At 44.3% G+C, this 12490-nt stretch overlaps 1 protein-coding gene across 1 annotated transcript; it reads left to right on the forward strand.

Annotated features, from left to right (window-relative positions):
- The first annotated feature begins 1851 nt into the window (after positions 1-1851).
- Positions 1852-5884, forward strand: PHOX2B (paired like homeobox 2B). The gene is made up of 3 exons (XM_063950711.1): positions 1852-2345; positions 3074-3261; positions 4619-5884. The coding sequence occupies exons 1-3, from the start codon at positions 2105-2107 to the stop codon at positions 5060-5062; spliced, it is 873 nt and encodes a 290-aa protein (XP_063806781.1). The 5' UTR covers positions 1852-2104; the 3' UTR covers positions 5063-5884.
- Positions 5885-12490: the final 6606 nt, after the last annotated feature.

Raw genomic sequence — 12490 nt, forward strand, 5'->3', positions numbered from 1 at the left:
GCATATGAAAGACTGATGCTCCTACCGATCCACTCCCTGCTGTCTGGCCACCAGAAAAGAAAAATAATTTGTCAGTAAAAACCTTGTTCTCATTTATTCTACTCCCATAGCTGCCACAGAGCTGCACACCAGCGGCCAGATAGAATGTATTGTTTTATCCAATGCACATCATACCCAGACAGAGCCATAACCCTATCACCCTGTGCCATACACTCACTGCTGGTCTCATTGGCTACACTTTACCACTTCGTGTGACTCCAAAGTGCATCTTTATTTAAGACAAGGGCTCCTTGACTTTTATCAAACGCAATAAAACACCCAGTAGCTAAAAACGTCTCCTCTTTTAATGTGCTTGTTGTGCTTGTTGTGTTTTGTTTTGTTTTGTCTATTGACTGTAGCTGTGAATTAAGATGCATATTAGTCTGGAAAGTACTGTACGATTTAAACACCCCCATTAAGCCTTTATGAGTTTGTTACTTTAATTACGGACTTGTTACAGACCGCATAAAGGGGGTAATGAATGCAGTTGAACTAATTATCCGCATGTTAGGATCATGTAAAATACCCAGCATTTGTTTCCAAGGATTACTGTTTGCAGGAAGTCTCACCCACCAGTGGCCTGAGAAAAGACAGGGACAGCAGATAGATGTCAGTGCTGTACACGCTACTAATCTGGTCAAAGTGACTCCGAAATGGGATTGTGTGTTGGGGATGTGAGAGAGAATAATGAATGTTTTCATCCTCAGCAGATCCTTCCGGCAATCGCTTATACTGTATGTAATAATAGTCCCTTATAAGGAGCTTTGGTGTGAGAAAGAGAGATGTTAGGGACGATACAGTATGCCACCTACTATTTGTTAGTAGTTCAATAACAAGCAGGTGTTACAATGTACAATGTATTATTACTTCTTTTTTTTTATTATTATTAATATTATTATTATTATTATTATTATTATTATTAATAATAATAATAATAATAAAATAACAATAATAGTAATAATAATATTATATTATTAAAATAATAATAATAATACATTAAAATAATACAATTTTTATATATATATATATATATATATATATATATATATATATATAAAAATAAAAAAATTAAAATAAGATTATATAAAAGAAGCAGAAGAAATAATATGAACAGCGACACTCGTGTAAGTTTTTTTTCTTTTTTTTTCCCCATTAGTGGGAATGTAATAATATGTAGCAGAGTGCAATGTAAATGGACTTACTAAACTGAAACAGGGTTTTCTTGGTCCACTTATGTATAAGGATCCAGCCTTGTGATGGGCAATCAAGCTGCGTTTCGTCTGCTATATCTAGGTGGGCACCTTTGCGTGGCAGTGCCCTGACCATGGAGCTGATGCCGCCTCTGTGCCAGTTTGTACACCGTAATACCTCTGTGCCACCTCAGGAAGACAGGGTCACTGGTGAGACATAGCGTGTGCCCCTTACAGCATTGCTTGTCTGTTACATAAAACTTGCAACGGGGTTTAAAAAAAAAAAAAAAAAACCAACAACACAGCATCTCAATTTATTGCTAAAGGTATGTATATATATATTTATATATATGATCGTTTAAAATGGCTTAAAAGCTGGAGGGGAAATTGGATCAGGGAGAATCGTCACCCAACTTTCATTATTTGCGAAGAGTGTGATTGAATTAAAGGGCAGGGAGCTGGTTAGAAGGGAGGATGGAGGGCTCGGTGCGTAATAGTGTGCTATTAAATTCTAATTAGAGATGCAGGAATCAATGATAGGGAGGTTGGACAGCTAGGTCCCCCCAGTGCCAGCCCAATAGACTGATGAGTTATTGTCATGTAAACAGCGCCAGCAATAAGACCAACCGCTCTGCTATTGTCCAAGTGGAAAGAGCCAAGTTTATTATGAGGACTATATGCTCTAGAGACCTCAGGCAAGGCATCTCATAGGAGGCTTTTTCATAAAACTAGGCTCTGCTGCTACTAAGGAGGCCAGTTGTGAATCAGGAGTGGAGCAGAGAACATCTCCCTAGCACCAGCCACCTCCTCCAATTCTGTCCTCCTCCAGACTACTATTTTCCCCCCTCTTTGCTGAGACGTCCAGAGCCTTTTCAATGTATAAAATGGAATATTCTTACCTTAATTCCTCTGCCTACGAGTCCTGTATGGCTGGCATGGACACATCCAGCCTGGCATCTGCCTATGCTGATTTCAGCTCCTGCAGCCAAGCCAGTGGCTTCCAGTACAATCCTATCAGGACAACTTTTGGGGCCACCTCCGGCTGCCCTTCCCTTACCCCGGGATCTTGCAGCCTTGGGACTCTCAGGGACCACCAGAGCAGCCCTTATGCAGCAGGTAAGGACTATCCAGAACTCCCTGCAAGACAAGCTATCCCCCCCTTGTATATAGGAATCCTTGATTGCATTTGAAAATGGAAATGTGTTTAGTATTTACCAAACGAAATTTGCTTACACAAATGAAAGAATTTATCAGGTTAGAAGCGATTGCAGGCGAGGCAGTAATTCACTTACAGGGTTACACTATCCTAGTCACACCCGAACCGCCAACAAAATTATCTTAAGCTGCCAAAATGATAGGCATAATTTATTTACTCCGGGATGAGACGTAAAGCTTAGCAAATAATTAAATAACCCAAGAGGAAGACTCATCACACAGACACTGTCCTAAAATGCAGGGACTTAGCTGGCCATCTGACTAGGATCCCTGCCACCCCGGTCCTGCACTCCCTACACGGGGATCCCTCACTTTATTCATCACTTTACATTTTATACAGATATTCAGGGACACTTTTACTTATTTATTAACACTTAACACAAAATAAATAAATATTTTGTAAATTGAATTGCAGATTGTTCACCACATTATGATATGAGATACATCGCCAATGTAACGCCAACTCAGTTATACATCCGAATTATATTACACAACAAGATCTATTAGCTGATAACGGCTTTATATGACTTTTTTGTTACTGTATTTATTATATTTTATCATGTATTATATTTACTTTTATACATTATTTTATTATACTATTATGGATTGTGTGTTTGCTTTGTGTGCAGTTCCCTACAAGCTGTTCACGGATCACGGCGGCCTGAATGAGAAGAGGAAGCAGCGGAGGATCCGGACCACGTTCACCAGCGCCCAGCTGAAGGAGCTGGAGCGGGTGTTTGCTGAGACCCACTATCCCGACATTTACACCCGGGAGGAGTTGGCGCTGAAGATAGACCTGACGGAAGCCAGGGTGCAGGTACACATTATCCTGTGCAATACTTATCCATTACACTCTGATAACAGTGTCACAGTCACACAGATATGTGATGGCTCCATGCTACAGCCCGACACCTCTTGTAGTGTTATACAAGTATATAGTATTATACTTCATATATTATACAGTACAGGTCTGCTGTGAATCAGGATGATGAGAGAGAGAGAGAGAGAGAGTGTGTGTGTGTGTGTGTGTGTGTGTGTGTGTGTGTGTGTGTGTGTGTGTGTGTGTGTGTGTGATACTAGCCAGTGCCTCCCCAGCCTCTGATCTCACCGCCCCCCATTCTATGTTACAGATAGTTGCCATGTTGTGATGTGTATGATATTATCTGCTATTGTGTGGGTTGGTTTTTGTTTTTGTTTTTTTTTTCCCCATAGCTCGCTTCCACCCCACCATGTGTTTTTCCGGTAATGTTTACCTCCACTGATTGCACACCTTGCCATTGTGCCCTACATACAGGGTACATCATACTACTACATAAGCATCAGTTTTCCCATATATGAACTTGGCTCTTGTATGGCTCACCTCTCACAGTGTAACCTTCAAAGTGCGCCCAACATGGCTGCCCCATATGGTACACTTGTGGATGGGATGAAAATTACATAGGCCTGATGGTTTTGATGGAACCCTACTAAAAAACTGTAGGACTCTGAAATCACCCCCATTTTGTGTCATCTCTTCTAGAGGGAGATTATTCCACCCTGGGTAATCCTACGCTGTGCGCCCAAGATGGCTGCCGCACCTGGTACCCTGTGAGGGTGGAATACACAACCCTTGGAAGTTATTACCCAAAATGCCTACACCAACCCAGCATTATGCTTTCTGTGTGCTTAAGGTTTTCTTTTATGTCTGTGTGGCTTATCTATTGTTGTATTACTTAAATCCTCTGTATCATGTGTTATGTTTTTGATGTCTGTAAAGCGCCTTGAGTCCTGTTGGAGAAAGAGCGCTATATAAATAAAATTATTATTATTATTATTATTATTATTATTATTATTATATGCTCTGTGTGTTGATGGCTTTTATCTAATGAAGTTTGTCTCCCTCTTCTTCCTCTCCTTGTACTCCCCCCCCCCCCCATCCCATGTACATCCTAACCTGTCACTGTTATACCTGTATGTTCCTCCTAATATGATTGTATGCTCCCTCCATCACTATTATATATATATATATATATATATATATATATATATAATCGCCACAAACACCTCCATATTTCCTGACCACTCTTCAACATGATCACCCGCACCCTCATACTAACTTGACTTCCACCACCATCTATTTCCACCTTCACCCCCCGCCCCCCACTACACCCCCGTCTTCCCTTCACCTCCCCCAGGTCTGGTTCCAGAACCGCCGGGCCAAGTTCCGAAAGCAGGAGCGGGCCGCCGCCGCAGCTGCCGCCGCTGCCAAGTCCGGCTCCTCTGGGAAGAAGACCGATTCCTCCCGGGATGATGACAGCAAGGAGGCGAAGATCACCGACCCGGACAGCACCGGGGGCCCCGGCAACAACCCCAATCCCAGCCAGAGCTGCGGCGGGCCCAGCCCTACCGGGTCCCAGGGCAACGTGCAGGAGCAGGGCAAAGTCGGGTTGCCAGGGGCTGGCGGCCTGTCATCGTCGGCGGTAGTAGGGGGCCCTGGGGGGGCACAGGGCTGGGCCACAGGGCCCGGAGGCACCATCACCTCCATCCCTGACTCCTTAGGAGGCCCCTTCGCCAGCGTCCTCTCCTCCCTGCAGAGACCCAACAGCACCAAAGCCACCCTGGTGAAGAGCATGTTCTGAGCCCGGGCCCCGGGACCTGCATTGTCAGAGTGATGGTGAGGGGCCCCTGCCAGCTGCAGCCACCTGACCTCAGGGCCCGGCTCACCCGGCGGCTGCAGGGGGCGCCACATCTCCGGGTCACACCTGGGAGAGACCTCAGCGGGCAGTGCCACTGACTGGTGACTATTGGGGCTGTAACAGGTCCAGCACTGGGGTGTGGTGAGGGTGCCAGGAGCCTGATCACCACCCAGCAGAACATTCCCAGGCGCCCCCCAAACCTCTCACCCCACCATCTCAGTAATACAGTCTGTGTAACCCATTCACTGCCAAAGGGACTCACCACAGGCTCAGTGGGAGCTTTCAGCAGAACATTGAAGTGATCCCTGTCCCCCGTCTGACACATAAATCAGCACTATTATGTCGTACGACTTTACTCTGATTTTCCCTGTTTTCCCATATTCCCGCTGTAAATTCTTTAAAAACCACCTTGATCCTCCTATATGTTATTTATCGCCATTATTTGCTGGACACTGAAGTCAAGAACACAACGAATCATTTGCACTGTGTTGCAGGAGTTTTGATTATAGTTTTTTTTGTGTGTGTGTGTCTTATTCCTAAAGAATATACACACCTGTTCTATGTGATAATTATCTATTTATTACATTGTTTCAAATGAAAATTGTTGTCTTTATTTTGTTTAGATTTTTTTTAAGGCACAAACAATCTAATTATTAGTTGATGTTGGGCAGTATGCTTTATTTTCCGTGTCCTTTTCAAGCAGTGTTATGTGACGGTTGTATAGTGTTATGTAAGTACACATTGTCGACAATTGTTAAAGTAAAAAATATGGAATTCTTTAGTCTATTGTACGTCTTTATGGGGAGGGGGGGATTAGGGATCACGTTGATTCCGCTTGTTTGTTTGTTTGTTTGTTTGTTTGTTTGTTTGAAAGAACTGGATTTCACACTTTTGTTTTTTTGTTTCCTTATTAAAATCTGCATGTTGTCCATTTTTTACTTTATTTTTTATTTAATTTTTTGCAATTGAGATAAACGTTCTGGGCATCAATATCACAGTGACTGATGTCCAGGAGCTAGAATTATTTATATGTAGTTACTATGGATGCCTCTATTTAAAAGGGAACAATTTATACATGTACATTTTGGTTTCAAAGATTGAAAGTGTGCCATTTACTTGATAGTTGATAATAAAAGTGAAAATGTAAAGAACCGGCTTATTTAGTCGTAATTATATGCAAAAGTTTCAATGGATATTTTGTGTTTTTATATATTATATATAAAATGGAACACACACATATATATATATATATATATATATATATATATATATACATGTGTGTGTGTGTGTGTGCTTATATATATGTTTATGTTTGTATTATATATATAATACATACATATAAACATACATATATATATATATAAACACACACACACACACACACATATATACATTTATATATGTATATACATTTATATGAACATATATATATATATATATATATATATATATATATATATATATATATATATATATTATATCTGGGTCCGGCACTCCACCTGTATACCTGGGATACTTTGCCTGGGTGCCTTCTATGAGAGGACAGCACCTCTCCAACATACACACCAACAGTAGCGCGCGTGTGTGTGTGCGTGTGTGTGTGCGTGCGTGCGTGCGTGCGTGTGTGTGTGTGTGTGTGTGTGTTTTCGAAAAATATATGGGTAACATTTTACATATAGCTATGCGATCGCAAACCGATTTACTAAATTCAATATAGCTTTATGATTTATTCTGTTTATCTTTCTGTTATACTAATCCGGCAATTTAGAAAGTGACGCACACGGATATATTGCGTCACAGTATTGCTAGTTAGAATATATATTTGCATATTCTGTGCTTCTTCTTTTTTTTCCTTTTTAAACTAATGTTAATACCGCATATTATTTATTCGGGGTCAGTGGGATTTTTGCGTGTATTTTCCATGCAAGTTCGTGTACATTCCCGGCGGTGATTACAATTGTACAAATTATGAAATATGACGATGGTATGATAAATAACTGCAGCTGATGAATGAAGGTTGCGTCCATATTTGTACCGTGCTTAACCCCAGCAAGGAGCCGGAAGGGGAGATTAGCATCAATTACTGTTTGCATACAATCAGATGAATGGGGCAGTTGACCCAGATCTGGCTCTGTACCAACCGCGGGAGGATCACTCAGTTCCAGTGTTTGCTGCATGAATGCCCGACACTCCAGCACCCTGCCTGACACACATCTATGTCTGCCCATTCATGCACTACATTATCTCTCCCTGCCTGACACACATCTATGCCTGCCCATTCATACACTACATTATCTCTCCCTGCCTGACACACATCTATACCTTCCCATTCATACACTACATTATCTCTCCCTGCCTGACACACATCTATGCCTTCCCATTCATACACTACATTATCTCTCCCTGCCTGGCACACTGCCCATACTCCACATTACCTCATCCTGCCCAGCACATAGAGCTTCCTTTCCCATTCATACACTACATTATCTCTCCCTGCCTGGCACACATCTATCCCTGCCCCATTCATACACTACATTATCTCTCCCTGCCTGACACACATCTATACCTTCCCATTCATACACTACATTATCTCTCCCTGCCTGGCACACATCTATGCCTTTCCATTCATACACTACATTATATCTCCCTCCCTGACACACATCTATACCTTCCCATTCATACACTACATTATCTCTCCCTGCCTGGCACACATCTATGCCTTCCCATTCATACACTACATTATATCTCCCTGCCTGACACACATCTATACCTTCCCATTCATACACTACATTATCTCTCCCTGCCTGGCACACATCTATACCTTCCCATTCATACACTACATTATCTCTCCCTGCCTGGCACACTGCCCATACTCCACATTACCTCATCCTGCCCAGCACATAGAGCTTCCTTCCCCATTCATACACTACATTATCTCTCCCTGCCTGACACACATCTATGCCTTCCCATTCATTCACTGCATTATCTCTCCCTGTCTGGCACACATCTATGCCTTCGCATTCATACACTACATTATCTCTCCCTGCCTGGCACACTGCCCATACTCCACATTACCTCATCCTGCCCAGCACATAGAGCTTCCTTCCCCATTCACTTCCTACATTATTTCATCCTCCCTACCCCATATTATCATCACACCCTGCCCGTGCATATATCTATCCCTGCCCCATTCATACCCCATATTATCATCACACCCTGCCTGGGCATACATCTATGCCTTCTGTATGAATACCGTACATTATCTCTCCTTGCCTGGCACATAGAGTTCCCAATCAAATCTCTCTCTGATCATCACACCCTGCCTGGGCACACATTTATCATTACATTCATACCCTATATCAGTGGTTCCCAAACTTTTTGAGCCAGCAGCGTGGTGACTGTTTGCGCTCGCCCTGCTGCCGGCATACTGGTGGCCAGCATCCCGACCATCGGTATATCATACTGACCCCACAACACCCTAGAGCAGGCTTTTTCAACCAGTGTGCCGTGGCACACTAGTGTGCCGCGACCACTTGCAAGGTGTGCCGCGGAGCCAGAGCAGCTTCCTGCACCTTCAGAGTGAACTGTTGGCCCAGGCTCTTCTTAGAGCAGGCATGTCAAAACTGCGGCCCTCCAGCTGTTGAGAAACTACACATCCCAGCTTGCCCGCACACAACTTTAGTATTCTCTGACAGCAATACTGTGTCAGGGCATGCTGGGATATGTAGTTACACAAAAGCTGGAGGGCCGCAGTTTGGACATGCCTGTCTTAGAGGTTCAGTCGTGCTTCGACCATGACCTATGCCTTGATGACGCGGCGGTGTGATATAAGAGGTCACGGCCGCTGCATCTCACCACCAAGCCAGCCCACCCACCTACATACACATCTTCCAGTTTCCGCCTGCATCCACAGCTTTCCTTGCCCACCCACATCCACACCTGCGTGACCTCCCGCTCAGTATTCGCAGCAATCCATTATGAACAACCTCCGCCACTGAGGGACAGGGAGGAGGACAGCTGACTGGTAGGGGCTAATATTTGTTATTTGAGTTCTCCTGTGGGGAACAATAGGATTTATATATTTATGGGGGAACAATGTGATTAATTCATGTGGGGAGCAATAGGATTTATGAGGGGAGAAATGTGATTTATTTATGTAGGGAGCAATAGGATTTATGTAAGGAGCAACTTGATTTATGTGGGGAGCAATGTGATTGTTTTTTCTGTGTAGGCCGATGTATGTGTGGATTTTTTATTACTGTGAGGGCCAATGTGTGTTTTTAAGGTTTTTTTCTGTGGGGAATGGATGGTGTGCCTTGGCAATTTTAGAATATTGTTCGGTGTGCCGCGAGTGAAAAAAGGTTGAAAATCACTGCCCTAGAGTAACAGACTTTTTTCAAGCCACCCTAGGTTAAAAGATTCTTATTGAGAAATTCAGGTGAAAATATTCAATTAAGTAAATTGTATTTATCTGTCATCCACAGGTTTAGTTGGGAAAGGTATGTAATACCGGCGGGTGGGATGCCGACCATTAGTATACTGACAGAGGGATCCCAGCCACCGTTATGCTGACAGCGGGACGAGTGCTAGCGCTGCGCTCGCTACAGGATCTTCTCTCCCTCTATGGGTGTAGTGGACATCCACAGGCTTTGGCACCGGAATTCCGGCATCGGTATTTCCCCACTAGTCGGGAATCCGGCATCGGCATTGTGACGTCTGGGATCCCGATCAGCAGGATGGTGACTGTTTCCTGTTTAGTTATGTGGTGAGGGACAGAATTCACTTTTGTGTCCTCTTATTTTGTGACTGAATACCACAAGCACTGCTTTACCTTATTACATTGACCGTAGATAATTGAGTTTGTCCTGGACCACCAACATAGGGCACCCCCGAGCCACCCAATATGAGAACCACTACCCCACATTATCATCTCACCCTGCCTGGCACACATCTATTCCTTCTCTATTCATACCCAACATTAACTCTACCTGCCTGGCACACAGCACTCCCTGCCCCATTCATACCCTACACTATTATCTCACCCTGCCTGGTACACAGCATTCCCTGCCCCATTCACACCCTATATTACTGTCTCACCCTGCCTGGCACACAGCACTCCCTGCCCCATTCATACCCTACACTATTATCTCACCCTGCCTGGTACACAGCATTCCCTGCCCCATTCACACCCTATATTACTGTCTCACCCTGCCTGGCACACAGCACTCCCTGTCCCATCCATACTCTACATTACTATCTCACCCTGCCTGGCACACAGCACTCCCTGTCCCATTCACACCCTATATTACTATCTCACCCTGCCTGGCACACAGCACTCCCTGCCCCATTCATACCCTACACTATTATCTCACCCTGCCTGGTACACAGCATTCCCTGCCCCATTCACACCCTACATTACTGTCTCACCCTGCCTGGCACACAGCACTCCCTGTCCCATCCATACTCTACATTACTATCTCCATCTGCCTGGCACACAGCACTCTCTGACCCATTCACACCCTATATTACTATCTCACCCTGCCTGGCACACAGCACTCCCTGTCCCATTCATACCCTACACTATTATCTCACCCTGCCTGGCACACAGCACTCCCTGTCCCATTCACACCCTACATTACTATCTCACCCTGCCTGGCACACAGCACTCCCTGCCCCGTTCATACCCTACACCAGAGCCGGCCCTAACCAATATGATGCCCTAGGCAAGATTTTGGCTGGTGCCCCCTAGCACCACCGCCTGTTCCGCCTCTGACCTTGCACCTCTTTCTCAGCACCATCACCCCTCACCCATAACAGTCCTTATTTTGGTGTTTATACCCCCTATATTTTAAATAGGAACAGTTTGCACATTTGGTGCACAGCCCAAAAAGGGGTGTGTTTTTGCTAGCAAGGGGCATGGCCACACAATAGTACCCCCAATTCAAATTACGCCACACAGTACTGCAACTATATTCACATTTGATCATGCGATAGTGTCCATAATTCACATTACATCCCACAGTAGTACCACTTTACCTTATATATGTTACTCCTCACAGTAGAGCTCCTTATTCACATTACATCACACTGAATTGCTCCTTATTTACAGTACACCACACCGTATAGCTCTTTATTCACATTAGATGACATAGTAATGCCCTTTCTATACGCAACACCACATAGTAGTGCACCCAGGGCCGGTTCTTGCCCTTGTGGCGCCCCGGGCAAAGAACCCCCCCCCCCCCCCCCCCCCAAAAAAAAATAAAAAATAAAAATAAAAAAATTAGGAGCGTGGCTTAATACGGGGGCGTGGTCAGTTACGCCCCCATTTGTAGCGCCGCTGAAAGAAAAGAAAAAAGTATACTTACATCCCCGCTCCTTATTCCAGACCTCCGCCGGCGCCGCTCCTCTCCTCGGATGCATAGACACTAGAGGTCAATTATGACCCCTAGCATCTGTGCCACAATGCTGTGCGCACAGCAAAGGTTCTCTCCACGAAGGGAAACTAGACGCATAGCGTCTGTTTCCCTTCACAGTGGGGGACCAGCGGGGGGCACCCGGGCACTGCAAGGGGCACAGTGGCGGATCTTGCCATGGTGCGGTGCCCTCCGGAAGGCGGCACCCCGGGCAAAAGTCCTGCTTGCCCGTGGCAAGATCTGCTACTGAGTGCACCTTATACACATAATGCCACACATTAGTAATGCATTTATACACATAATTCCACACAGTAATGCCTCTTACACATATGAGATACATCATTAATGTCCTTATAAACATAATGCGTCTTACACATTATGACAACCTTTATTAATGCTCTTTTACACATAATGTCCCTTACACATATGCCGCATATTATTAATGCCCTTATACACATAATGACACACATAGTGCCCCTTACACATATGTTGCACATTATTAATGCATTTTTACTTGACACACATAATGCTCCTTACACATATTCCGAACACTACTGCCCAACCAACCCACTCACATGCACACAGCACTCACACTGCCACTAAAACTGTGACCTCTGCTTGGATACAGATGTGTCCTCATAAATCTTGCCTCAATGCTAACGTCGGGCACCTTTTTTTATGAAAATGCATCTAATTTGCATTGCTATGTCGCTAGGATGCAAAAGCAGATTCTGCTGATTAAAATGATATGCAGCATGCCTATATTCTGTGTGTGACTGCGGCTCTATCTGCATATGAAATGCTACACATATAATATAGGCATGCCACATATCATTTTAATCAGCAGAAGCTGCTGATGCTCTTAAGCATATCAAATGCCCTAGGCAATTGCCTAGTTTGCCTATGCCTATGGCCGGCTCTGCCCTACACTATTATCTCACCATGCCTGGTACAC

Source organism: Pseudophryne corroboree, chromosome 1 (genome assembly GCF_028390025.1).
Source record: "Pseudophryne corroboree isolate aPseCor3 chromosome 1, aPseCor3.hap2, whole genome shotgun sequence".
Taxonomy (NCBI): domain Eukaryota; kingdom Metazoa; phylum Chordata; class Amphibia; order Anura; family Myobatrachidae; genus Pseudophryne; species Pseudophryne corroboree.